The sequence below is a fragment of the Zalophus californianus genome, chromosome 17 (assembly GCF_009762305.2).
Source record: "Zalophus californianus isolate mZalCal1 chromosome 17, mZalCal1.pri.v2, whole genome shotgun sequence".
NCBI lineage: Eukaryota > Metazoa > Chordata > Mammalia > Carnivora > Otariidae > Zalophus > Zalophus californianus.
The window spans coordinates 42,835,551-42,863,530 of NC_045611.1; the positions used below are offsets into that span (position 1 = coordinate 42,835,551).

A 27,980-nucleotide genomic window follows, 5' to 3' on the forward strand; every position below is an offset into this window, starting at 1 on the left:
GTCACTTCTGGTTTCCTTTATTCTTCCAGGGTTTTTGCACCAAAATGTGCCTCCTGTGCCCGTCCTATCCTCCCTGCACAGGTAGGAACCACTCACTGGGAGATGATCAGGTGCCTGGCCCAGCCCGGCCTCGGCCTGGTTCTGCTCAGGTTGGCCCCAGGTCTTGGGAGGGATGAGCAGATGCTCCTGTCCCATATCCCTCAGGCCCATAAGTGCCCATGCATCCCTGCATGAGTTAGAAAGTTGGCCCTCAGCTTCACTGCCCATGGACAGAAGGATCGCTCCCAGGGTCTGTTAGCGGTGCAGGCTGAGGTGGTGGGGGGAGCAGGCGAGGGAAGGATGCAGTCCAGGCAGGAGACATCCTTGGGTGGGGCGGCTCTCTCGGCATTGTGTCTCCCGCACGTGCTGGTTCTGTCCCAAGCCGGCGTGCCTGGGGAAGCAGGCCTGGCCATGGTCTTTCCTGACTGCAAAGAATGGAAAAGAACGTGTGTACACACAGTGACACCCACGTGACCGCTCTCGCGGATGCGTGTGCGTGCTGTCATGAGGCGTAGCTGCGGGAGGATGTCCAGGCGTGTGCCTGCCCGTGGAAGCAGCAAAGTGGGCGTGAATGCACGTCTGCCATGACAAGACCGTGTTGTGTAGGTGTGTGCACCTCAACCCCCAGCGTGCTGATTGTGTGCAAACCCCATCTCGTCCTCCAGGGCTGTGAGACCACCATCCGTGTGGTGTCCATGGACAGAGACTACCACGTGGAGTGTTACCACTGTGAGGTGAGCCTGGGGCCCCCGGGGAGTGCTGGTGGCTGGGGCAGCCCCCCTCCACCGGGAGCTCCTTTTCTCTGTGTTCTGTGGGCCCTCCTCCTCCTTTATGATTCTGCCCCATTCGCCCTGCCCTCCCCAGGGAGCCCTCTCCCTTCTCCCCAAGATATGTTCTCAGCCCCTGTTTTCCATTCAGTCACCTATTTACTGAGGATTTACAGTGTGTGGGGGTGCTGGGGATGTACAGAGAATAAAAATAAGGAGTCCCCACTGTTACGGCAGTGATGAGTGCTCGCACAGTATCTGTACAGGGTTGGTATTGCTATCAAGGTGACTTGTCAGAGTACATAGGAGGCCTTGGAGAATCAGGGAAGGCTTTCTGGAGACAGTGACACCCAAGCTAAGATTTGCAAAATGAGTGAGTTACCCAAGGAGGCCGTAAGAAAGGCATTTCTAGGCAGTGGAAGCAGAATGTGCTTAGGTGCAAAGGTGACTGTGTTGTTTTGAGTCATGAGAAGTTGGCAGGAGCTGGGGACATAAGGCTATATACCAGCTGAGGCGTGTGGACTTATCCTGAGGATGGTGGAGAATGATCGAGAGGGATGACACGATGGCATGAGCATTTTGGAAAGGGTGCTCTTTGCCATGCAGAGAATGAATAGAGGAAGAGGGCGTGGGGCTGGGGTTCCCTGAGGAGGCTGGTGGAGTCAAGGTTGTGGTCTTGGGTTCAGGGTAGAACACTGAGTTGTGTGATGGTCAGGTAGTTAAAAGGGACTGGACTTGGGCCATGACTGGATGGGGCAGTTTGGGGCTTAGGAGGTGTCCATTAGGGCTCCGGGAAAGAGTGAGGGCGAGAGGTGGAAGGAAGAGAGGCTCTCATTTGGGACACTGGGGACTTCTGGGTGGAGATGTCCCTGGGGCAGCTAGACGTGCTGTCTCAAAAGACTTTGTCCTTGGGGCAGCTAGATGTGCTGGAGTTCAAAGACTGGCTGCAAGTGTAGGAATTTGGGAGTCGTGGGCACACATAGCTCTCTCCTCTCTGATACTCTGCCCTGTGGTTTCTCATTGCCTTGGCCTCCCCGGATTCTCAATGCAAGGAGACCAATGGGCCCTCTTTGGGTAGCCTGGACAATCTCTTCAGGTAGTAAGTTGGGGCAGTTGTAGGGCTCACCTCATGAATCTCCCTTCTCTCAGAGATCACTGACCTGCCTTGTCTGTCATCTGGGGTCTGAGAATCAGTGTTTCATATCTTTTACCTGGTTTTTCATTGTTAAAGGTAGGATGGGAGATTCAGTCCTTGTTACTGTCATGGCTGGACACCTGAGTCTCATCATGAACATGTAGGTGAAGCCAGGGGAGTGAATGAAGTCTTCCAGAGAGAGCTGTGGGGGCAGGAGCGGGGGCTCAGGATAGCCCAAGGAACACCAATGTTTAGGGGGTGCATGGAGGCAAAGCAGCCATATGGGGGCGCCAAGAATGAGTGAACAGAGGTAGGAGAGAAACCGAGAAAAGCACGTTGGGTTTCGGGCCCCAGTGAAAAGCGGTGTCCATGAGAAATCTTCAGTAGCAGTCAAGGGTCTGCTTGGAACCAGGTGGCCTCAGGTGGGGCAGGTGGCCCAGTGGGAACTGGGATCCTGCTGGGGGACCAGGGAAGGAGGAACAGAAGCCCACATGGCCTACAGAAGGGCCACAGTGTCCCCTCTGACGTAACAGAGCATCCTGTCTGCTTCCTGGGGACGACCGCTAAGCACAGGGAAGGTTGATGCTGAGAGCCAACGTACAAGGTGAGCTTCAGGTGATGCACAGCCAGAGCCTTGGGGCTGCCGTCCCCAGGGAGACCCTTGGCCAGGAGTGAGGGTCTCCAGGCCTTCGTGCTCGGCCCCTCTCTGGAGCGTGGTGGGTAGCGGCGGGGCCCGGTCAGGGTCCGGTAGCAGGACAGGGACATTCCTGGAATGTGACTTGTGTGGAGCGGGGCAGGTGTTGGTCTCAGGGCCTTCTGGGAACAAATGTCAAAGCAGGTTAGCTCTGGATGTGGTGAGAGTGTGACCAAAGGGGTCTCCTTGGGCTGGGGGGCAGAGGAAGGAAGAAGCTGGGCAGTTGGCCTTGCCCCAGTCCTGACAGCGCACCCTCCATGCTGCCCTTCCCGCTTCCTGCCAGTCATTTACTGAGGTCCAGTAAGAATCTCACCACTTGTTAACACGGAGACAATTCACCTGTAAAGTATACTGCAGTGGTAAAACGGTAAGGTACGGGACAGAAAACACAACTCCGTGTTTACTGATCTCTCCCGATTTTTCTCCTCCGTCTCTTAAGGTGCTGGGGTCAGGTATCTGACCTCCCCACCTCCCCCCAGTCACCGGTGACCCCTGTGTGGTAGAATCCAGGAGACACTTCTCAGTTGTCACTGTCCTGACCTCTCGGCTTTCTGCACGCCGACCCTCCCTCCATGACTCTCTTCACTGTTTCTTTAGGACCATCCATTTTTGGTTTTCCTAATTTTTATTTTCCTCTCAAATCCCTCTGGCTCAGGTCTTCCTCTACTTTCCGCTTCATGTGGGAGCCTCTGCGGCTCAGCTGTGGGTCCGCTTCTCTTTTCTAGTTATCTGCACTCCCCGGGGAGACATAACCGGTTGTTTGTTGAGATTTTATTTATTGCAGAGAGAAAGAGTGAGCAGGGGGAGGAGCCGAGGGAGAGGGACAAGCAGACTCCCCGCTGGGCGGGAGCCATATGCGGGGCTCCATCTCACCACCCTGAGATCATGACCTCAGCCAAAATCAAGAGTCGGAGGCTCAACTGACTGAGCCACCCCGGCGCCCTAATCGGTTGTTGTTGAAAGCCATACCACATTTCTGGGCTGATGCCCCCTGTGGCCTGCCCAGCCCTCCCGCAGATTCCAGCAGATTTCAGGCTGGTGTCCGGCTACCTCCCTCCTCACTGCCTCCTTTGGGAGTCTAAGGGGCATTTCCGGTTGGCTGTGGCTGACCCTGGGCTCCAGATCGCCCGCCCCCAAAGCCAAAGTCCTTCAGACGTTGCACGGGGCCCCAGAGATCCGCCCCACCCCATTACTCTCCTGTAACCCCCCTCGCTGACTCTGGGGTTGGGGCTGTGTTCTTCCCTAGGACTGCGGGCTGCAGCTGAGCGGGGAGGACGGACGCCGCTGCTACCCCCTGGAGGGCCACCTGCTGTGCCGCCGCTGCCACCTGAGGCGCCTCCGGCCAGGCCCCCTTCCCTCACCTGCCGTGCACGTCACGGAGCTCTGAGCGCGGAGGGGGAGCCCCGCGGGGGCCGCGCGTGCGTGCGTGTGCGTGCGTGTGCGTGTGCGTGCGTGAGAGAGCGCGCCCGGGCGGGATGGGTGACCAGGTCAGTGTCGCAGCTCCGTGTCCCGGAGGCGCGGCTGCCCCGCTAACCCCCCCCACCCCCCACATGCCATCGAGCTGTCGTCCGAGGGGCCGGCCCCGCGGCGGAGCTGCTTCTATTTATTCACCGTCTGTGCCTCCTCCGGCCGCTTCCTTCCTTCCCGGCCCTGCCCGGCCTCCCCCACCCCCGTACCCCCCGACCCCGCCGCCCCACGCCGGCCTTCTGTTCCCGGACCCCTGCGCCCCGCGGCTTCGGGCCGGCTCCCAGACCGCGTGCAGGGGCGCGGGGTGCAGGGCCGCCCTCCTCCTTCCTCTCACTGGCCCTCCGTTTCCCGGTTCAGAAGGGGCCCCGTCTCAGACCTCTCCTGGAGGGGCAGGGGTGGGGTCTGGCAGGCGGGGGTTGGCGGAGGACACGCGTGTTTGCGTGTCTCATAAGAGCCTTTGGTGGGTGGGAAGGGCGTCCTGTGCGGGTGGGGTCACAGGAGGGGGTGAAGAATGACACCCTTGGGGAGCGGGGGCCTGCCGAGGAGCCCTGCCTTTGGCCACAGTGGGATTTGGTCACCGGGATTCTGATGGGTGTTTTCAGCCACCATCTCGCCCGGGTCTCCCCATCCCTGGCTCCAGGCTTGGGGACCACCCCTCCCTCCGGCCCCCTCCGCTCGCCATCCTTCAGCCTTGGGAAAAGAACCTTCTCACGCAAATTCCAGCCACAGGGCTCTCGGTCAAGAGAGACCACGAGGGGGCGCCCTGTCCGCGTGGCAGGGCGAACACCTGTTGCAGGAACGCTCTGCGTATCAGGCTCCACGACAAAAGCGTATGATTTGACTTAAATTAAGTTTTTCCTTTGAGAATATTTTCATTTTCTTTAAAAGAATATAGTTTTCTTCTAAAAACTTGGCCCACGGTTGTTATTTCTTAGACAAATTACAAGAAACACAAATGTCCTATTGGGAGATCATATAGCTAGTTTTCAGGCTGTAAAAATGTTGTATTTTAACTATTTTTGTATAAATCCTTCTAAAATCTCAATATGTGTTTGCTTTTCAGACTTCGGAATAATGTGGGGTTTTGTGTCCGTGTCTGAAGAGCAGTGACCTAATGAAATGTGGTTTGGGGAAATGCAGATTAATTTTCTTTCTCTGAAAGACACATCAGCATTGGGAAGCTGGGACTTCTCAGCGATGGCTTATGTTGGATTTGTACCCGTGGGTGGCTCCTGCGGCAAGAGACCCCTAATCATGATAACCCATCAGTGGGATATTTTGACTTAAGTTCATTTGTGCCTGAGTCACCAGTAAGCTGCTCCTGGCCACTGCTCTTGCCCTCCCCTGTTAGATGTGGTCTCTTTGCTTGTAGGATCACAGCTGGGGAAGCAAGGCTGTAGGAATCAGAACAGAACGTTGTCCCAGATTGCCTTTTGGGATTCATTGGAGAGGAAGCGGCAGCCGTTGGGGGCCAGCTGGACTGAGGCCTGGAGCTGTGGGGCCCCCTGGCGGACTGAGGGGAGCAAGTACACGGGTAGTTTGGTGTTCACCAAGTATCTGTATAAAGGCAGAGGTTGTCCTGGGATGGGGGAAGTGTGTGTTTTCTGAGAAGGGGACTTTGATAAGATCAGGGTGGCTTCTTGGAGGCAGTGATCTCAACGGGGCAAGAGAGTACATTTCAGGAACGGGAGGCTGTTTCTGGCTTTCTCTTACTACTGAGCTGGGTGGTTTTGCTTTCTAGCCAGTTACTGCAAAGCTTTCTTCTGGTTGTCCTCTCTTTTTGCTTCTGACGTCAAAGCTGCTGCTTTGCCCTTGGTCTCTCCTTGCTGCAAACTCACCCGTTCTCTTTTCTCTTCCTTTGTGTGTGCTGTGCAGATGACCCCTGACCTCTCAGCCATGGAGGTCACCACCCACACCTGCTCCAGCCTGGTTACTGCGTCTCCCTAATCCAGCGTGGGGGGAGTCATCACGTTGTGGAGCCCACTCCGAGTTCCTGGGCCATGCATTGTTGAAAGTCAGGGCAAAGGAATGCGTGGCCCTGGGGGGCAGTGGCCTTGTCTCTGTCTGCACTTGGCTCTTTTTCTCTGGGCTCCAGGGCTCTGTGTCGCTTCAGTCAGGACTGGTGACCGCCACTGCCCCTTTTACCGCAGAGCCTTTGCACACGCTGTTGGCTCTGCCTGGATCCGCTTTCCTTCCGGGTTAAATCCTTGAGCTCTCAGCCACAGGAATACATCAGGCTTCCAGGTATCACACGGCACTGAAAACCCGGAATCTGGGGTCCTTGCTCTCCAAGCTCATTTTCCCAAAGCAGCATCTTCCAGTCCGTTTTCAGGAGTTATGCTGACCTGATGGTTGTTGAGGCTGAGGGAGCGGTGTGAGAGCCAGACTCTGAGCCAGGTAGATTGCCGATGACCCTCCAGCCCTGGGTGCCAAAGCCACCTGCCGTTAGGATATCTCCCTGGATGTTGGCACCTAACTGCCTTTGATCACTGCTGTACTTTGGTGTGTCATACTGCTGTCTGTCTCCTCACTCGACAGTGTGCTCTCCAGGCCGGGATCTGTCTGGGCCGTTCACTCTTGTCTCCATGCTGCCCTGGCCTTTGGGGGTCTCAACTCAGGACCCCACTACCACATTGGTTTGCAAATCTGAGTGCAGCCTTAGTTGCCCGATGGAGGAGCCGGAGGTGGGATGTAAAGACCCAAGAATAGGGGTTTGCACAGATAACTATACACACTGCACATCGGGTGTGTGCAGAGGTGTCCCAGGTGGTACACTTCCAGGTGTGCCTTTGTGCTGGGGTGCCTAGAGGCACAGACCTTTGAGTGCTGGGTCCCTGCTGTGAGTGTGTGTGTGTGTGTGTGTGTGTGTGCGCGCGCGCGCGTGTGAAAGAGAATCCCTGAGATACCGAGAAAGATTGTGAGTGAGTGCATGTTTGAGAGAGAGCATGAGAGATTGATCAGGAGAGATGGTGAGAGAGAGAGAGACATTGTATGACAGATCGAGTGAGAGAATGGTGGGGAGCGAGATTGAGAAGGATATTGAGAGACAATGAGCAAGAGGGAGAGAGAGAAAGGGAGGGCGGTTGAATTAATTGAATGAGGCCAAGAGAACCTGGTGTCCTTTCCCCACTCATTCCTACAACGTGGGGTGCCCCCAGTGATTTGGAGGGCTCTCAGCCTCAGAGACCCTGTGGAGGCCAGCCCACAAACAGAAAAGGCCCAAATCCTGTATTTGACTATAGGCCTGGGGTGGGGGTGTCTGCGATGGTGGGTTCTGGGAGTGGGTCTTGGGCTTGGGGTGCCTTCACGGTCCTGAGGGAGCAGGGGATGGTGTTGACCCCTCCTGGTCAGTGTTTCCTGCTGCTCTCTGGCCAGGAAACAAAGATGAGAGCGTGCTGAGCTACAGAGGAACTTGAGTGCCTTCTGTGGGCTTGCTCTGCAGGAGCTAGAAGGGGTGGGCAGTTGGGGCAGTGTTCATGGGACCTGGGAGGGGCAGGGCATGGACACCCATGGAAGCAGAATTCTGGAGAGCAACGTGGGCCAAGGAATGACTTGGGGTCAGTGGGGTAGTCTGTGGTGCTGACTGACGCGTGGGGCTTTGTTCACCACCAGCTTCTCCCACCTCAACCCGCATCTCGCCTCTAGTTAGCAGATGCTCCCCAGGAGGGGTGAGGGCTGCAGCAGCTGTGGGGGTAGGAGGAGGCTCCACCTGCAGGGGCTCTAGCAGGGCTGTGGGTTGGGATCTGAGGGCAGGTCTGGGAGTTTGCTGGTGACCTTCCACCCAGGGCCGCTCTGGAGGACCTGGCCGTGCATGGTGTGTGGGTGTTGGGGCTCTGCGCACCCTGAGTGGGCATGGGGGTTTCCTGGCTGGGAGAGGGGTGCATGCTCTGGCCGAGATGTGGGGCTCGGAGATGGGAGGGGTCGGTGTGGCCCAGGAGGAGGTGGGGAAGCTCCTCCGGAGCCATCCGGGGAGGGATTCTGTGTGACAGTGTCTCCTGGGGTAGCAGGCCCATCCGGAGGCAGTGGGCACTCACCAGGTGCCTGGGTCCTGGAGACGGAGCCCAGGGAGGGTGTGGGGTCCCGGGGAACCTGGAGAACCCAAGAGGGACAGAGCTGGAGCGGCAGGGTGCCTTCTCCCCTTCCATCTTTTTTCTCTGGCCCTGAGCGCCCTGCTGGGCTGCCCTCCCAGAGCCTGGGGGTGGGGGTGTCACAGTTGACCTTTTCCTGTCCTGCAGGGGACATGGGCCCCCCTCCCCGGGCCTCCCTGGGCTGGCGGGACTGTGGCCCTGAAACATCTGTACTTGGCAAGGAAGTGGCCAGCAGTGGTGCTGGTGTGCCTGTCACATGCTCACCTGTCACTCCTGTTGCCCCACAGCAGTGCACTTCCTCTCCACACCTGTGCAGGTGCACCCGCGTGCCACACCACCTGCCCTGTCCACGGGGTATGTAACTGTCTCACAGACTCCACCTCCCGGGCCTGAAGCTGCTAGCACGCATCTGCCCAGGCACCTGTGTGACGCAGCCGGCTCAGTTCTCTGTGACAGTGCCTGGTCCATCCGTGTCCCTGTCCTCGGTCAGCCTTGCGGACCCTGAGGGTGGGGCTTGAGTCCAGGAGGGGCATTTCAGCAGGCCCAGTGTTTACTCAGCCTGCTTCAATCCCAGATTGTTTGGGAAACACGCTCTTCCCCCTGAGCCAGCCGCAAGCCTCTTCCGCTGGGCCCTCTGCCTGGGGTCGATTTCAGCCACTCTCCGCTGTCCTTGCAGCCAGATGGGGGCGTCGAGTCTCGGCCTTCCCAGCTCGGCTCAGCTCTCAGCTGTCACCCACCATGTGGTTGACTATGACCCTGCGGAGGGGGCCTTCCTCCAATGTGGGGAAGAGGTCTTACGGGGAGTGATGGATGAGGCCCACTGGCCGAGGCGAGTGCGCAGAGAAGGCTCTGTCTGTGAGGAGACAGACTGACCAGGCCAGTACCACATGGACTGGGAGGCAGAGAGGGGATCCACCCTGTCATGTATGGGGGTCAGGAGCCACTCATGTGGGTGAGGAGCCCCACGGTCCTAGGGGAGGACCACAGGAGCCCTGGCTGGGAGTGGTGGGGTCTCGCTGCTGAGTCAGGGGGGAAAGTTTGCATTTAGCTGTGAGGTGGGCCCACCTTCCCTCCCTGTCCCCTTCTTTTTTCCTTCTCGCTCTTCTTATTTATTTATTTACTTTTAAAGATTTTATTTTAAAGTAATCTCTATGCCCAACGTGCGGCTTGAACTCACGACCCCGAGAGATCAAGAGTTGTATGCTCTCCTGACTGAGCCAGCCAGGCGTCCCTCTCCCTTCCTTAAAAAAAATGTATTTAAAGACTGTTATATTTGGTCTGATTGGGGAAAAAAAGAATAACTCACTGGCTTTTGGACTGAGCACCTGGGTGGATGTATTCCCCGTTCCCTGGAGGGGAAGGTGTGGTAGAACAGGTTCCGTGTGGGAGTGTAGATGGAAAATTCTGCTTTGCCATATGGAGGCAAAGGACAGGCACCACTGTGTCTGTCACGTGGAGCAGGCAGTTGGATATTTAAGTTTGGAGCTCAGGGAGGAAGTCAGGGCTGGCGATTGAGAGGTGTTTGAAATCATTGCTGAGATCACGGGGAAGGAGGGTGAGACAGAAAAGGGAAGGGGCCCCACATCTAACTCTTGGCAAGGGGGATGGAGCAGCAGTGGCTGGTGAGGTGGGCTGGCCGGGTAGGGAGGGTGGATTAAGGTGGCATCGGAGAACCCTTGCAGAAAAAGGGCAGGGTCTGCAGCAGGGGCTTTGGAAAGATGGAGATCATCGTGACCTGAATAAAGCTGTTGCAGGGCAGCAATGGGGCACAAGTAGGCCGGAGCCCCCTGAGCTGAGGGACGGAAGGAAGAGGAAGCATCAAGAGTAGCCAGCTCTTTCAGGTGTATTGGGAAGAGGTGCAGCAGGGGCAGGGGACTTGGGGCAGGGAGAGTTCTTTTAGTATGCGGAGGCCTGTTTGAAGCTCCCTGCCCATGTCTGTAAGAGCATGTTTCCCCCCTGCCATGGGCATCCCAGGGTTGTCTTGCCCACCAGACCCCACTCTCCGAAGCGACAGGGTGTGGGACTGCAGCAGTCACAGCTGGGTCCAGCCCCTCGTCCAGCATCTGGCTCCAAGGATGCTGGTGGATGCTGGTGAAGGGAATGGGTCGGTACACGTAAAGCACTGGGCACACTAACAGGTGCATAACAAATGCTCAGTAAAAGTGAGTTACTGTTGTCTGGCGGATGGGGAAGCAGCTGAAGATGGGGTGGTAACAGTTCTAGAGGCCACGGTGCCACCAGGGAAGCCTGGCCTGGGGGTGCTGCCTCCAGGTCCCGAAGGATGGAGGGGCTGGAGGTGCCCAGCAGCACCAGGCACGCCAGCTTCGGGAGTCAGTGCAGCAGCCAGCCCCGGAAACGGATCGCATCACCACCCAGGAGCTCCCAGCTCCAGGGGAAACCAGGAGAGACCCCGGAGGGAGGGGCTGCCTAGGGAGAGGAGTCATTTATTGAACCTCACCAGGATGGTGTGTCTCGCAGATTCATCATCCCCCAGCCACCATGACGCATACGGAAGGTGCCAACAACTTTGCGCTGACTGGGGAGGCATCTGGTGGTGGCTCCATGGAGAACCTGAGCCAGAGACTGGTCACCGGGGGCCCTTTTGACTTCCTGTCGGGCCAGAGAGATGTGGATCATCCCTGTGTGAGGAATGCACAGATTCTCTTTTCGACCAGCTCGATGTCCCTGAAGATGCACGTCAGGACGGCAGACGCTGTTGGCGATCTTCAAGCAAATGAACGAGGGTGACCGAATAGCTGCAGACAGAGCTAAAGGAGCCAGACTGGCAGAAAAGCTTGCGAGGGCCCAGGCTGCACCGAGATCCTGGATCCAGAGGCAGCTTGGTACCCGAGGGAACACAGCCCATATAAATGACGACAGCCGGAAGTGGACAATGAGCCAAGGAGGGTGGAAAACTGAGTGCACTCTGCCTGGGTGCAGCTGGGCCAGCTGCAGACGACCAGCCTCTTTAGTGCAGCCTTTCACATCTGGCACAGAGGACACTTTGGTACGATCGGGACCTTTAGACCGGGTTGCCTGCCCAGTGTCCCTGGGGGCATAGAATGAGGTCAGTGCTGCTTGGGGCTGGAAGGCGTTGCTGCTCTACTCCCTGGACGGGCAGATGGGTCTGAAGTTTCAGAGGTACCGACTTGCCCCCTGAGGAAAGCATTCCATTCTGGAGCCTCTGATGGACCAACAGAAGTTGCTGCGATTGTCTTGTTCTGGAACTTCTGACCACGTGATGGTGGCTTTCTGGGGTGCTGTGCAGCAGATCAAAGAGGGAGGTGGAGAAAGGGAGATACCCATTTTCGTCTTCCTCACAGGAAGGCAAGATTGAAGACCCAGGAGGCGGTGTGGCTTCAGTGCCATCAAACCCGTCTAACCCCGATGGAACAGTGGCCCGAAGTTCTCCACTTCATGCTGGCAGATTTTAAGTGGGGTCTGGCTTGGGCATAGTTTTGTAGCAAGACTTCCTTTTTCTCCTTCGATGCCTGCCCCAAAAGCTTTGTGTTCTGTTTGCAAAAATAAATGTTTTGAATCCCATTCAGATAATATCAAACAGCATATGTTTACAATACTAGAAAAGAAAAAAAAAGTCCACAAAGCCACTTTATTTTAAAATATTGGAGGGTCGGTTCCGGAAGTACAACCTGCCATGTACAGCCATGTAGTAATGCCCAGTCTGCTCTGTTGGAGGCGTGAAGTGGTGTTTGTTACTGTTTGAGAAATTATGGGGAGGGTTAATTATTTGTAATGAAAGGTTTGCAGCAGCCTGAGAAAAAAGCAAGTTGCTGTTACTGCTCAGGTGGGCAAACGTAGGATAAAGCGTGTCTGGAGTTTGTACGTGGGTCCCTCTGTGGGACAGTGTCTGTGTCCCTTCAGCGATGCTATGTATGACTTTGCACATGCGTGGGCCCACCTTGTGTCCTAAAACCTGCCCCTGCCCAGCTGGGACCACCTGCTGGGAAGAGGCCACACGACCCGGAGACCCGGAGACGGGGCAGGATGCGCGAAGACCTCCAGGCCCCTGCTTTGGCAGTTCCAGGCAGACATTCGTCTGGCTCTGAGGTCACAGCAGTGTCCCTGACCCGGGTCAGCTCCCTCCTCAGAAGGGACCATCGAGCCAGCTGCAGACCTTCTGCAGACCTCACTGCTAGGACCATGTCCATTGGATGTCCCTGTGGCAGGTGGGTCTCCAGGACCAGGGCCCTCTGAGCAGCCCTCCGTGCAAGTCCTCCCCTGGGTCTCATGGCCGTTCTGCGGTTCTCCCCTTCCTCCGGTGCTGCAGGCGCTCCCTCACCCCGCGGTGCTGTGCTCAGCCCCCTTTGGTCCTGATTGTCTCCTTTCTCTGTCCTACTCACAGCTGGGGCAAGACCCTGCCCATGTCTTCATCAAGAGGAACTGTGGTCCCACGTTCTCAAACAGAAACTCGCGGGTCTGCATTTGTCCACGTCTCCTTGCCACTGTCACCGGGGGAGTGGCTCATAAGCATGTTCGAGACCCCTCCCCCATGTTCAAGCACGTTTGACAGTCTCCCTAGTTCCGTGCTGCTCTCCAGTTTCAACTGGAGTCATGGTTTTCCTTTTCTTTTTTTCTTTTTTTTTTAAAGATTTTATTTATTTATTTGAGAGAGAATGAGAGAGAGAGAAAGCACATGGGGGGGGAGGGTCAGAGGGAGAAGCAGACTCCCTGCTGAGCAGGGAGCCCGATGCGGGACTCGATGCGGGACTCGATCCAGGGACTCCAGGATCATGACCTGAGCCGAAGGCAGTCGCTTAACCAACTGAGCCACCCAGGCGCCCTCTTTTTTCATTTTATATTGAGACATATATCATGTATGCTGAGGCTAGAAAACATGTAAGTACAATTTAAAGAAAACATGCCAGGGGATCTACTTCCTAGCTTGAGAAAAAGAATATATATTAGCTGAATTCCACATGGGCCCTGCTCCGGGCACACCCCCCTGTAGTTACCCCCTCAGGAATAACCAGCCTGCTGAGTGATGTATTAATTACCCCTGTGCTTTTCTGTATTGTTTTGCCACCAGGTAGCCTTAAACAATTTATTGTTTAGTATTGAAGCTTTGGGACTGTCTTCTATTACTCGAATCACCCTGTGGGCTTTCTTCTGTGTTTACTTCTGCTCAGTCTCACATTTGAAAGATTCATGCATGTGTTTGTGTGTGGCTGGAGTCCTTAATTCTGATTGCTGGGTAATCTCCCATTGATGAGCATAGCGCAAGGGATGTAACCATCATACTGTCGTTGGCTATTTGGGTCCTTTCTAGTTGATAGCTTCTGTAGAGAGCATATCTGTGTGCATTATTATAACTATTATCTTGGTTCATCTATTTAAGAATTTCTCTAGGTTATATGCCAGTGAGTCGTATGGTATGTGTAATATTTCCTGTTCCTAGATATTGTAAAGTCATTTTCCAAAGTGGTTGTAACAATTTACGTATAACCCAAATTCAAGAGCATAGCACTTTTACTCGCCCTCTTCCTTTTTGCCTCTGCTGTGTTACATCTAATCTATATTATATATGAATTCATCTATGTCACATTTTTAAGGATAAAATACATCATGAGTTTATACTAATACTTCCTTTATATATATGTATATTTTTAAAGATTTTACTTATTTATTTGAGAGAGAGAATGAGAGAGAGAGCACATGAGAGGGGTTAGGGTCAGAGGGAGAAGCAGACCCCCTGCCGAGCAGGGACCCCCCAATGCGGGACTCGATCCCTGGACTCCAGGATCATGACCTGAGCCGAAGGCAGTCGCCCAACCAACTGAGCCACCCAGGCGCCCCTAATACTTCCTTTTTTATTAAAGATTTTATTTATTTGTCAGAGAGCAAGAGAGAGCACAAAAAAGGGGAGCAGCAAGCAGAGGGAGAAGCAGGCTCCGTACTCAGCAGGGAGCCTGATGGGGGGACACGATCCCTGGGCCCCAGGATCATGACCTGAGCCAAAGGCAGACGCTTAACCGACTGAGCCACCCAGGTGCCCCTATACTGATACTTCCAACTCAAATTCAGGGTTCCAGCATTTTGACCTTTTTTCTCTCTCCTATGTTGCACATCGAGTGTTCTGTAACATCTGTGTTTTCTTCTAGGATTTTTATGGTTTCAGGTCTTACATTTAAGTCTTTAATCCATTTCGAGTTAATTTTTGTGAGTGATACAAGATAGGCCCCCAATTGCGTTCCTTTGCACGTAAATATCATTTCCCTGAGACTAGTTGTTGAAGAGACCATCTTTTCCCTGTTGAGTGTTCACGGCTCCTTTGTCAAGTATTAGTGGACTGTACATACATGGGTTTATTTCTGGGCCTTGGGTTCTGTTCCATTGATCAGTGTGTCTGTGGCTATACCAGTGCCACACTGTTTTGATCACTACAGCTTTGTAGTATAGTTTGAAATCAGGACTTGTGATGCCTCCAGCTTTCTTTCTCAAGATTGCTTTGGCTGCTCAGGTCTCTTGTGCTTCCATATGAATTTTAGGATTGCTTTTTCTATTTCTGTGAAAATGCCATTGGAATTTTGATAGTGATTAAGATTTAATTAGTTATTAATTACATTGAATTTGAAGATGTTTATTGCATTCTGTTTTTGGTGAAAAAAGCAAATTTATTTAGCACAACTTTTGGAACTACACAAAGTGTAACTGGGTAAGAAGCATTTTTCTTCCTTCTTTTTTCCCTTTTTTTTAAAGATCTTATTTATTTATTTTTGTGAGAGAGAGTGTGCGAGAGAGAGCATGAGCTGGGGGAGAGGCAGATGAAGAGGGAGAGGCAGACTCCCCGCTGAGCAGGGAGCCCGATGCGGGGCTCAATCCCAGGACCCTGGGATCATGACCTGAGTCGAAGGCAGACACTTAACCGACTGAGCCACCCAGGCGCCCTAAGAAACATTTTTCTACTGCTAGTCCATTTCTGAGGACTAAGTCATGAACTGCTCCACTGTAATTAAATATTTTTTGCAACAGTTGGGTGCCAAGTTTAACATTCATTTATTTTCTCCTTTCAGTACAAGCAGTAAAGAACAATTTTCTTTCAGTTTCTTAACAATATGCGGATGTTCAACAAGTTCCTCTTTCACAGCTGAGGATATGTTGGGTCAATTTGACTGAGCTTTTAATTGTTGAAATTCTTCATCCTCCAATATATCAAATATCTCATATTCAACACCAGTACTATTTAGTATTTCCAGAATTTATTAGCTGCATCCACATTTTGCTTCCTGTTGCTTTTCATAAAGAGCATTACAGAAGCTTTATTTTCTCTAATTTGGGAGCTTTGGGGCAAATTGTATCTAGTTCTTCAGATGTTTCTAGCTTCTTAATTCAATCAAGTCCTCCTGTGAGCTCTCCAGAAACAGAGCTGGGATAGGTGGGCCAATTGGAATACGTTTTGAGGCCCTGATGAACTTCTTCATCTGAGAGGATATCAAAACTGCTAAACCAAAAATTGTGTTTGTTAAGAATTTCTGCCATCTGCTTGCTGAAACTGCAGCATGGTTCCTAAAGAATTCCTTTCATAAACAACATGCAAGGGGCAATAGGGGTGAATTTCTTCAGGCCTAGGTTGAGATCTTTAGGATGCTCATTACCAGTGGGTGGAAAGGAACCTCCTAGGGGGACCTGGGTGGCTCAGTCAGTTATGCATCTGCCTTCGGCTCAGGTCATGATCCCACATTGGGCTCCTTGCTCAGCGGGGAGTCTGATTCTCCCTTGGCCTGCTGCTCCCCCTGCTTGTGCTCTCATGTGCTCTCTCTGTCTCTGTCAGATAAATAAAATCTGTAAAAGAAATTAAAAAACAAAAGGAACCACCTAGATGCATGTCCCTGAACTTTTTTGGTCAACTCTGGGGTATGTGCATCATCTAATTGGTCAATTTTCGGAAAATTCTTGAAAAACAGAAAGTTGGGGGCTAATTTCATTTTTTAAAGATGTATCAGGAACAGCTTTAGCTTCCAACTTTATAGACGACACTTGGGGATGTTCTTTGGCTAACTCTGCCGTTACGATGTTCATCTGGGTATACCATGGTGCCCATGGTGCCTGAAAATAAAACACAGGAGGGACTTGGCTCAGGTGCAGCAGTTCCTCAAAATGCCAGGCTGAGCCAACCTCCACCGTGACCTCTGTTGCCTCATCAGCCCTGAGACCATGCTGTGGCCACTAGACCGGATTGAACGTATATAGACTGGCTTTGGGTAGAATGGACATTTTAACAATATTCTTCTGAACCATGAACACAGGGTATCTTTCCATTTATTTGTGTTTTCTTCAATTTCGTTTAGTTTTCAGTGTGCTAGTCTTTCATTACTTTGGTTAAATTTATTCCTATTTATCTTATTCCTTTTGATACAATTATAAATGGATTTTTAATTTCTCTTTCTGTTTATTAGTGTATAGAAACACAACAGATTTGGTACATTTCTTTTGTATCCTGCAACTTTACTGAATTTGTTGATCATTTTTGTGTTTTGGAGGAGTGTATAGGGTTTTCCGTATATGTCATCTGCAAATAGTGACAGTTTTACTTCTTTCTTATTTGGATGCCTATGATTTCTTTTTCTTGCCTGATTGCTCTGGCTGGGACTTTAAATACTGTGTTGAACAAAAGTGACAGGAGTGGGCATCTTCGTCTTGTTCCTGATCTCAGAAGAAAAGCTTTTAGCTTTTCACCATTGAGTATGATGTTAGGGGTTTGTTTCTTTCACTTCTGATTTTGAGTCTTTCTTCTTCTTTTTTTTTTTTACTCCAGCTAAAGCTTTAAAATATATCTTTATATTGGGGGAGAGGGAGTAGAAAAGAAAACAGCCCCTATACTGGGCTCTACTCAGTGGCAACTTTTTGTTCCGTAGGGTTAAGAAAGACTCTGAAGACATAAAAGTTGTTTGGAAAAATCCAGGTGTAGGTGCTTTGGATGTTGTTATGTGTAGAAGAGATGAAGTGAGCTGTGAAGGCCCCTTACGCCCTCCATCTTGTTTCAGATTATGTTATGGAACCCTGGAGTGGAGAAAGTGCCACTTTCATTCCTGCTTCTTAGGATGGTTGATGGCCACCTAGCGATAAAGAATGATAAGCAGGAAGGGGGGGCGGAGCAAGATGGCGGAGGAGTAGGAGACCTGGATTTCGTCTGGTCTCAGGAATTCAGCTGAATAGGGATCAAACCATTCTCAACACCTACGAACTCAACAGGAGACCGAAGAAGAGAGTAGCAACAACTCTCTGAACAGAGAAGCGACCACTTACTGGAAGGTAGGACGTGCGGAGAAGTGAATCCGAGGCGATATTCGGGAGGATAGATGGCGGGGGAGGGGGCCTCCGTCCGCCGCTTCTGGCAAGTGCTAGAGCAGCGGAGCACAAAATCGGAACTTTTAGAAGCTGGCTCTGCTGAGGGACGTCGCTCCAGTGGCTAAGCAGGGGGTGGAACCCTCGCGGGACAGTGTGGTCTCAGGACCCTCGGGGTCACAGAAAGACCGGGGGTGCCTGAGTGCGGCAGAGCTCCCAGGTATCAGAGCGGGGAAGTCGGCTGCAGAGACGGAGCCGAGGTGTGGGCTCTCAGCTCGGGGTGGCCATAAACTGTGATCCGTGGCCCAGTCGGGCCACTGCTCCTCCAGCAGGGACCCAACAAGCGGCAGAGCCGGGGAGACTCCCCTCCCTCCCCCCGGGAGGAGCGGCGCGGGAGCGCACTGCAGGGATCTGCTGGGTTTGGAGACTCCACACGGGGTCGGGAGCCAGAGATAGAAACACTCGGTCACAGGCCAGGTGAGCACGGAGTACAGCCGGAGACCGGGGAGACGGGAGTGATTGACTGCTTTTCTCTCGGGCTGTACTGAGGAGCGGGGCCCCAAGTTCTCGGCTCCTCTGGGCGGAGATTGGGAGGCCACCATTTTCACTCTGGTCCTCCAAAGCTGTACGGAGAGCTTGCAGGGAACAAAAGTTGCCAAGAGCAAACCCGAGCAGATTGCTTAGCCCGGACCGACAAGAGCGGGGCAATTCTGCCTCCGGCAAAGACATTTGGGAACCACGGCAACAGGCCCCTCCCCCAGAAGATCAGCAGGAACAGCCAGGAAGCCAAGACCAGGTTTACTGATCAAGGAGAACGGGAGAACTCCAGCGCTAGGGGAATACTGCATATAGAATTCATGGCTTTTTTTTACCATGATTCATTAGTTTTTCAAAGTTAATTTTTTTAACTTTTCTTTTTTTGAATTTTTCTTTTTCCCTTTTTCAACCAACATCTTATCAATCCCTTTTTTAAAAAAAAAAACATTCTTTATTTTTCTTTTTTAGAGTCATATTTTATCCCTTCATAGTAGTTACCCTTATTTTTGGCATATATATATAAGTTGTTCTCTCTTTAAAATTTTGAGATACAATTTCTTCTAACAGATCAAAATATACCCTAATCACTGGTGTATGGCTTTGTTCTAGTCTGCTGCCGGATCACATTCTCTCCTTTTTTTTTTTTAAATCTTTCTTTTTTCAAACAACTTCTTATCTTATCAATTCCTTTTATAAAATTTTTTATAATTTTCATCTTTACAATCATCTTCCATCCCTTCATTGTATCAACCCTTATTTTGTACATATATAAGTCTTTCTTCCTTTAAAATTTTAGGAGGCACTTTCTTCTAACAGAACAAAATACGCCCAAAATCCAGTGTGTGGCACTGATCTATGCACTAGCCTGATCATAAGTGATCATATTCTGTTTTTTTTTGTTTTGCTCTGTTTTTGTTTGTTTTTATCTTTTTCTTTTTTTTCTCTCCTCTTTCTTTTTTCTTTCTTTCCCTTTCTTTTCCCCTGGTTTCAGGTCTTTTCTGATTTGTATAGAGTATATTTGCTGGGGACGTTATTACCCTGTTAGCATTTTGTTCTCTCATTCATCTATTCTCATCTGGACAAAATGACAAGACGAAAAAAATCACCTCAGCAAAAAGAACAAGAGGTAATACCGTCTGCCAGGGACCTACTCAATACGGACATTAGTACGATGTCGGACCTAGAGTTCAGAATCATGACTTTAAAGATACTAGCTGGGCTTGAAAAAAGCATGGAAGTTATTAGAGAAACCCTTTCTGGAGAAATAAAAGAACTAAAATCTAACCAAGTCGAAATCAAAAAAGCTATTAATGAGGCACAATCAAAAATGGGGGCACTAACTGCTAGGATAAATGAGGCAGAAGAGAGAATCAGCGATATAGAAGACCAAATGATGGAAAATAAAGAGGCTGAGAAAAAGAGAGAGAAACAACTACAGGATCACGAGGGCAGAATTCGAGAGATAAGCGATACGATAAGACGAAACAACATTAGAATAATTGGGATCCCAGAAGAAGAAGAAAGAGAGAGAGGGGCAGAAGGTATATTGGAGCAAATTATAGCAGAGAACTTCCCTAATGTGGGGAAGGAAACAGGCCTCAAAATCCAGGAGGCACAGAGAACCCCTCTCAAAATCAATAAAAATAGGTCAACACCCCGACATCTAATAGTAAAACTTAACGAGTCTCAGAGACAAAGAGAAAATCCTGAAAGCAGCTCAGGAGAAGAGATATGTAACCTACAGTGGTAGAAACATTAGATTGGCAACAGACCTATCCACAGAGACCTGGCAGGCCAGAAAGGACTGGCATGATATCTTCAGAGCACTAAACGAGAAAAATATGCAGCCAAGAATACTATATCCAGCTAGGCTGTCATTGAAATAGAAGGAGAGAGAAAAAGCTTCCAGGACAAACAAAACCTAAAGGAATTTGCAAACACGAAACCGGCCCTACAAGAAATATTGAAAGGGGTCCTCTAAGCAAAGAGAGAGCCTAAAAGCAGCATAGATCAGAAAGGAACACAGACAATATACAGTGACAGTCACCTTACAGGCAATACAATGGCACTAAATTCATATCTTTCAATAGTTTCCCTGAATGTAAATGGGCTAAATGCCCCAATCAAAAGACACAGGCTATCAGATTGGATTAAAAAACAAGATCCATCAATATGCTGTCTGCAAGAGACTCATTTTAGACCCAAAGACACCCCCACATTGAACGTGAGGGGGTGGAAAACCATTTACCATGCTAATGGACACCAAAAGAAAGCTGGGGTGGCAATCCTTACATCAGACAAATTAGATTTTAAAACAAAGACTGTAATAAGAGATGAAGAAGGACACTATTTCCTACTTAAAGGGTCTATCCAACAAGAAGATCTAACAATTGTAAATATCTATGCCCCTAACATGGGAGCAGCCAATTTCATAAGGAAATTAATAACAAAATCAAAGGAACACATTGGCAACAATACAATAATAGTGGGGGACTTTAACACCCCCCTGACTGAAATGGACAGATCATCAAAGCAAAAGATCAACAAGGAAATAAAGACTTTAAATGAAACACTGGACCAAATGGACTTCACAGACATATTCAGGACATTCCATCCCAAAGCAACAGAATACACATTCTTCTCTAATGCCCATGGAAATTCTCCAGAATTGATCACATCCTAGGTCACAAATCAGGTCTCAACCGGTACCAAAAGATTGGGATTATTCCCTGCATATTTTCAGGCCACAGTGCTTTGAAACTAGAACTCAATCACAAGAGGAAAGTCGGAAAGAACTCAAATACATGGAGGCTAAAGAGCATCCTACTAAAGAATGAATGGGTCAACCAGGAAATTAAAGAAGAATTAAAAAAATTCATGGAAACCAATGAAAATGAAAACACAACTGTTCAAAATCTTTGGGATACAGCAAAGGCAGTCCTAAGAGGAAAGTATATAGCAATACAAGCCTTTCTGAAGAAACAAGAAAGGTCTCAAATACACAACCTAACCCTACACCTAAAGGAGCTAGAGAAAAAACAGCAAATAAAGCCTAAACCCAGCAGGAGAAGAGAAATCATAAAGATCAGAGCAGAAATCAATGAAATAGAAACCAAAAGAACAGTAGAACAGATCAACGAAACTAGGAGCTGGTTCTTTAAAGAATTAACAAGATTGATAAACCCCTGGCCAGACTGATCAAAAAGAAAAGAGAAATGACCCAAATCAACAAAATCATGAATGAAAGAGGAGAGATCACAACCAACACCAAAGAAATACAAACAATTATAAGAACATATTATGAGCAACTCTATGCCAGCAAATTAGATAACCTGGAAGAAATGGGTGCATTCCTAGAGATGTATCAACTACCAAAACTGAACCAGGAAGAAAGAGAAAACCTGAACAGACCTATAACCACTAAGGAAATTGAAGCAGTCATCAAAAATCTCCCAAGAAACACAAGCCTGGGGCCAGATGGCTTCCCAGGGGAATTCTACCAAACATTTAAAGAAGAATTAATACCTATTCTCCTGAAACTGTTCCAAAAAATAGAAATGGAAGGAAAACTTCCAAACTCATTTTATGAGGCCACCATTACCTTGATCCCAAAACCAGACAAGGACCCCATCAAAAAGAATTACAGACCAATATCCTTGATGAACAGGGTTGCAAAAATTCTCACCAAAATACTAGCCAATAGGATCCAACAGTACATTAAAAGGATTATTCACCATGACCAAGTGGGATTTATCCCTGTGCTGCAAGGTTGGTTCAACATCCGCAAATCAATCAACGTGATACAATACATTAACAAAAGAAAGAACAAGAATCATATGATCCTCTCAATAGATGCAGAAAAAGCATTTGACAAAGTACAGCATCCTTTCTTGATCAAAACTCTTCAGAGTATAGGGATAGAGGGTACATACCTCAATATCATAAAAGCCATCTATGAAAAACCTACAGCGAATATCATTCTCAATGGGGAAAAGCTGAGAGCATTTCCCCTAAGATCAGGAATGCGGCAGGGATGTCCACTCTCACCACTGCTATTCAGCATGGTATTAGAAGTCCTAGCCACAGCAATCAGACAACAAAAAGAAATCAAAGGCATCCAAATCGGCAAAGAGGAAGTCAAACTCTCACTCTTTGCAGATGATATGATACTGTATGTGGAAAACCCAAAAGACTCCACCCCAAAACTGCTAGAACTCATACAGGAATTCAGTAAAGTAGCAGGATATAAAATCAGTGCACAGAAATCAGTGGCATTCCTATACACCAACAACAAGACAGAAGAGAGACAAATCAAGGAGTCGATCCCATTTACAATTGCACCCAAAACCATAAGATACCTAGGAATAAATTTAACCAAGGAGGCAAAGGATCTGTACTCAGAAAACGATAAAATACTCATGAAAGAAATTGAAGAAGACACAAAGAAATGGAAAAACGTTCCATGCTCATGGATTGGAAGAACAAACATTGTGAAGATGTCAATGCTACCTAGAGCAATCTACACATTCAGTGCAATCCCCGTCAAAATACCATCCACTTTTTTCAAAGAAATGGAACAAATAATCCTAAAATTTGTGTGGAAACAGAAGAGACCCCGAATAGCCAGAGGAATATTGAAAAAGAAAAGCAAAGCCGGTGGCATCAGAATTCCGGACTTCTAGCTCTATTACAAAGCTGTCATCATCAAGACAGTATGGTACTGGCACAAAAACAGACACATAGTTCAATGGAACAGAATAGAGAGCCCAGAAATGGACCCTCAACTCTATGGTCAACTAATCTTTGACAAAGCAGGAAAGAATGTCCAAAGGCAAAAAGAGAGTCTCTTTTTCCAACAAATGGTGTTGGGAAAATTGGACAGCCACATGCAGAAGAATGAAACTGGACCATTTCCTTACACCACACACAAAAATAGACTCCAAATGGTTGAAAGACCTAAACGTGAGACAGGAGTCCGTCAAAATCCTAAAGGAGAACACAGGCAGCAACCTCTTCGACCTCAGCCGCAGCAACTTCTTCCTAGAAACATCGCCAAAGGCAAGGGAAGCCAGGGCAAAAATGAACTATTGGGATTTCATCAAGATAAAAGCTTTTGCACAGCAAAAGAAACAGTCCACAAAACCAAAAGACAACCGACAGAATGGGAAAAAATATTTGCAAATGACATATCAGATAAAGGGCTAGTATCCAAAATCTATAAAGAACTTATCCAACTCAACACCCAAAGAACAAATAATCCAATCAAGAAATGGGCAGAAGACATGAACAGACATTTTTCCAAAGAAGACATCCAAATGGCCAACAGACACATGAAAAAGTGCTCAACATCACTCGGCCTCAGGCAAATCCAAATCAAAACCTCAGTGAGCTACCACCACACACCAGTCAGAATGGCTAAAATTAACAAGTCAGGAAACGACAGATGTTGGCGGGGATGCGGAGAAAGGGGAACCCTCCTACACTGTTGGTGGGAATGCAAGCTGGTGCAACCACTCTGGAAAACAGTATGGAGGTTCCTCAAACAGTTGAAAATAGAGCTACCCTACGACGCAGCAATTGCACTACTGGGTATTTACCCCAAAGATACAAATGTAGGGATCTGAAGGGTTACGTGCATCCCAATGTTTATAGCAGCAATGTCCACAATAGCCAAACTGTGGAAAGAGTCAAGATGTCCATCGAGAGATGAATGGATAAATAAGTGGTATATATACACAATGGAATATTATGCAGCCATCAAAAGGAATGAGATCTTGCCATTTGCAACGACGTGGATGGAACTGGAGGGTGTTATGCTGAGTGAAATAAGTCAATCAGAGAAAGACATGTATCATATGACCTCACTGATAATGAGGAATTCTTAATCTCAGGAAACAAACTGAGGGTTGCTGGAGTGTTGGGGGTTGGGAGGGATGGGGTGGCTGGGTGATAGACATTGGGGAGGGTATGTGCTATGGTGAGTGCTGTGAATTGTGCAAGACTGTTGAATCACAGATCTGTACCTCTGAAACAAATAATGCAATATATGTTAAGGAAAAAATAGAAGAAGATAGCAGGAGGGGAAGAATGAAGGGGAGTAAGTTGGAGGGGCAGACGAACCATGAGAGACGATGGACTCTGAAAAACAAACAGGGTTCTAGAGGGGAGGGGGGTGGGGGATGGGTTAGCCTGGTGATGGGTATTAAAGAGGGCACATTCTGCGTGGAGCACTGGGTATAATGCACAAACAATGAATCATGGAACACTACATCAAAAGCTAATGATCTAATGTATGGTGATTAACATAACAATAAAAAATCAAAAAAAAAAAGAATGATAAGCAGGAAGAGCCACACTCCCGGCATGTTGACAGAGATGGCCAGTGGCCTTTCTATGATCATCCTGATCAGCTGGGCTCGGCTTCAACCTGGTCTGTGCGCTAGTTCAACATAGGGGACCTGGTCCTGCTCTAACAAAAGGTTTGTCGGTTTTGTTTATTGCTTCAAAAATCCAGCTCTTAATTTCATTGATTGTGGTTTCCATTTCATTTCTTTCTGCTCTGATCTTTATTTCCTTCCTTTTCCTGCTAACTTTGGACTTAGTTCTTTTTCTAGTTCCTTTAGGTGTTAAGTTAGATTGTTTGAGATCTTTTTTTTTTTTTTTTAAGATTTTATTTATTTAGGGTGCCTGGATGGCTCAGTTGGTTAAGTGTCTGTCTTTGGCTCAGGTCATGATCCTAGGGTCCTGGGATTGAGTCCCGTGCTGGGCTCCCTGTCCTGCAGGTAGTCTGCTTCTCCCTCTGCCCCTTCTCCCAGTCATGCTGTCAATCTGTAGAGAGAGCAAGCGAGAGAGAGCACGAGCAGGAGTGGAGGGGCAGAGAGAGAGGGAGAAGCAGACTCCCTGCTTAGCAGGGACCCCCCCCCCCGCAATTTGGGGCTCGATCCCAGGACCCCGGGATCATGACCTGAGCCAAAGGCAGATGCTTAACCGACTGAGTTATCCAGGAGCCCCAAGATCTTTCTTTTTCCTTAATGTAGGTGTTTATTGCTATAAACTTCACACTTAGAACTGCTTTTGCTGCATCCCACAAGTTTTGGTATGTTGGGTTTCTATTTACATTTGTTTCAAGATATTTTTTTACTTCTGTTTTTATTTCATCCTTGGCCCTTTGGTTGTTCAGAGATGGTTGTGTAATTTGCACGAATTTCCAACTTTCCTCCTGTTACCAATTTCTAGTTTCATTCAGTTGTGGTTAGAAAAGATACTTGGTATGATTCAATTTTCTTAAATTCGCTAAGATTTGTTGTGTGACCTAATATATGGTCTATCCTGGAGAATGTTCTGTGTGTGCTTGGGAAGAATGTGTATTCTTCTGGTTGGATGGAATGCCCTGTATTTCCTGGTAGGTCCATTTGGTCTAAAGTATGGTTCAAGTCCAATGTTTCTTTATTGATTTTCTGCCTAGATGATCTACCCATTGTTGAAAGTAATGGGTATTGAAGTTCCCTACTATTATGGTATTGTTGCTTATTTCTCTCTTCAGAGCTGTTAGTATCTGCTTAATATATTTATTTATTTATTTTTTTAAAGATTTTATTTATTTGAGAGAGAGAATGAGATAGAGAGAGAGCATGAGAGGGGAGAGGGTCAGAGGGAGAAGCAGACTCCCCGCCGAGCAGGGAGCCCGATGCGGGACCCGATCCCGGGACTCCAGGATCATGACCTGAGCCGAAGGCAGTCGCTTAACCAACTGAGCCACCCAGGCGCCCCTCTGCTTAATATATTTAGATGCTCTGATGTTGGGTGAATATATATTTACAACTGTTAAATCTTCCTGATGAAATTGATGCTTTTATCATTATATAATGACCTTCTTTGTCTCTTGTGACAATTTTTTAAAAAATGATTTTATTTATCAGAGAGAGAGAGAGAGAGAAAGAACACAAGCAGGGGGAGTGGCAGGCAGAGGGAGAAGCAGGCTCCCTGCTGAGCCAGGAGCCTGATGTGGGACTTGATCCCAGGACCCTGGGGTCATGACCTGAGCTGAAGTCAGATGCTTAACCGACTGAGCCACGAGGCGCTCCTCTTGTGATAGTTCTTAACTAAAGGTCTTTTACCTGTATTAAGTGTAGCTACCTCTACTTTCTTTTGGTTTCTACTTGCTTGGAATATCTTCTTCCATTCCATCACTTTGAGCCTATGTGTATCCTTAAAGCTGATCTGAATCTCTTGTAGGCAGTATCTAGTTGTATCTTTTTTTAAAAAAGTATTTTATCTATTTGTCAGAGAGAGAGTGAGCACAAGCATGGGGAGGGGCAGAGGAAGAGGAAGAAGGAGAATCCCCACAGAGCAGGAAGCTCAGATCCCAGGACTCCAAGATCATGACCCCAGACAAAGGCAGATGATTAACCGACTAAGCCACCCAGGCGCTCCTCTAGTTGTATCTTTCTTTCTTTCTTTTTTTAAAACAATATGGCTTATTTTTCCTTTATATCTTAAGATTTTTTTTAAAGGTTTTATTTATCTATTTGACAGAGAGAGACACAGCGGGAGAGGGAACACAAGCAAGGGGAGCGGGAGAGGGAGAAGCAGACTTCCCCCTGAGCAGGGAGCCCGATGTGGGGCTCAATCCCAGGACCTGTGGATCATGACCTGAGCCGAAGGCAGATGCTTAACGACTGAGCCACGCAGGAGCCCCCTCTAGTTGTATCTTTTAAAAAAAAAAATCCATTCAGCCACTCTATGCCTTTTGATTGGAGAATTTAATTTACTTACATTTGTAGTAATTATGAGTAAGGACTTACTAATGCCATCTTATTGTGTGTTTTTTTTTTTTAAGATTTATTTGAGAGAGAGAGAGAGAGAGCACGCGTGTGTGCAGTGGGAGGGGCAGAGGGAGAGAATCTCAGGCCGATTCCTGGCTGAGTGTGGAGCCTGTCGCAGGGCTCGATCTCAGGACCCATGAGACCATGACCTGTGCTGAAACCAAGAGTCAGACGGACGCTTAACCAACTGAGTCACCCAGGTGCCCCTCATTAGTTGTTTTTGTCTATTTTGTAGTTCTTTGTTCCTTTCCTTTCTTCCTCTTTTGCTGTCGTCCTGTGTGAATTGATGATTTTCCACAGTGGTATGATTCATTCCTTTTCTCTTTTTCATTTGTGTAACTACTGTACGTTTTTGCTTTGTGGTTCCCATGAGGCTTACATAAAACTTCTTAATGCCATAAGAGTCTATTTTAAACTGATAACTTAATTTTGGTCACACATGAAAATCTATTCTTTTATTCCCCTGCATTGTTTTAAATTGAAGAATAATTGACATACAATATTGTATTAGTTACAGGTGTACAATATAGTGATTTGATAGTGATTTACATTACAAAATGGCCACCACAATAAGTCGAGTTACTCTATCACCATACAAAGTTGTTATAATATTATTGACTATATTCCCTATTGCTGTACATTATATCCCCATGTTTTATTTTATAACTGGAAGATTGTACCTCTTAACCCCTTCACCTATTTCATCCATCCTCCCAAAACCCTTCCCTCTGGTAACCATCAGTTTCTTCTCTGCATCCATAAGTCTGGTTCTGTTTCTGTTTTGTTTTTGTTTTGTTTTTTAGATTCCATATATAAGTGAAATCATACAGTGTCTTTCTCTTTCTGACTTATTTTACTTAACATAATACCCTCTAGGTCTATCTGTGTTATCACAAATGGCAAGATTTCATTTTTTTATGGATGAGTAATATTATATTGTATATTCTATGTATACACACACACACACACACACACACACACACACACACACCCCACATCTTTTTTTTTAAGATTTTTTATTTATTTTTTGACAGAGAGAGAGACAGCGAGAGAGGGAACACAAGCAGGGGGAGTGGAAGAGGGAGAAGCAGGCTTCCTGTGGAGCACGGAGCCTGATGCAGGGCT

The 27,980-nt window shown here is 48.5% G+C and overlaps 1 protein-coding gene and 2 pseudogenes across 7 annotated transcripts in view; 2 read left to right on the forward strand and 1 right to left on the reverse strand.

Annotated features, from left to right (window-relative positions):
* The window catches only part of LOC113936244 (WT1 interacting protein), a 27,647-nt gene extending 16,863 nt beyond the window's left edge, over positions 1-10,784 (forward strand). The window contains exons 6-9 of one of the 7 annotated variants that reach the window (XR_003524224.2): positions 30-81; positions 705-773; positions 3,882-6,346; positions 10,669-10,784. Coding sequence is in view for 2 of the 7 variants with exons in the window: in XM_027619304.2 (XP_027475105.2) it covers positions 30-81; positions 705-773; positions 3,882-4,022 (262 nt within the window). In the remaining 5 variants the exon portion in view is untranslated. Of the gene's footprint in view, positions 1-29; positions 82-704; positions 775-3,881; positions 9,338-10,668 lie in introns of those variants that run through there. The other 6 variants (XR_003524225.2, XR_003524223.2, XM_027619304.2 and 3 more) reach the window with 6 other exon arrangements.
* On the forward strand, positions 6,772-11,646 carry LOC113935430 (annotated as a pseudogene).
* A 3,554-nt stretch (positions 11,647-15,200) lies between these two features.
* LOC113935429 lies at positions 15,201-17,182 on the reverse strand (annotated as a pseudogene).
* Between the last annotated feature and the right edge of the window lie 10,798 nt (positions 17,183-27,980).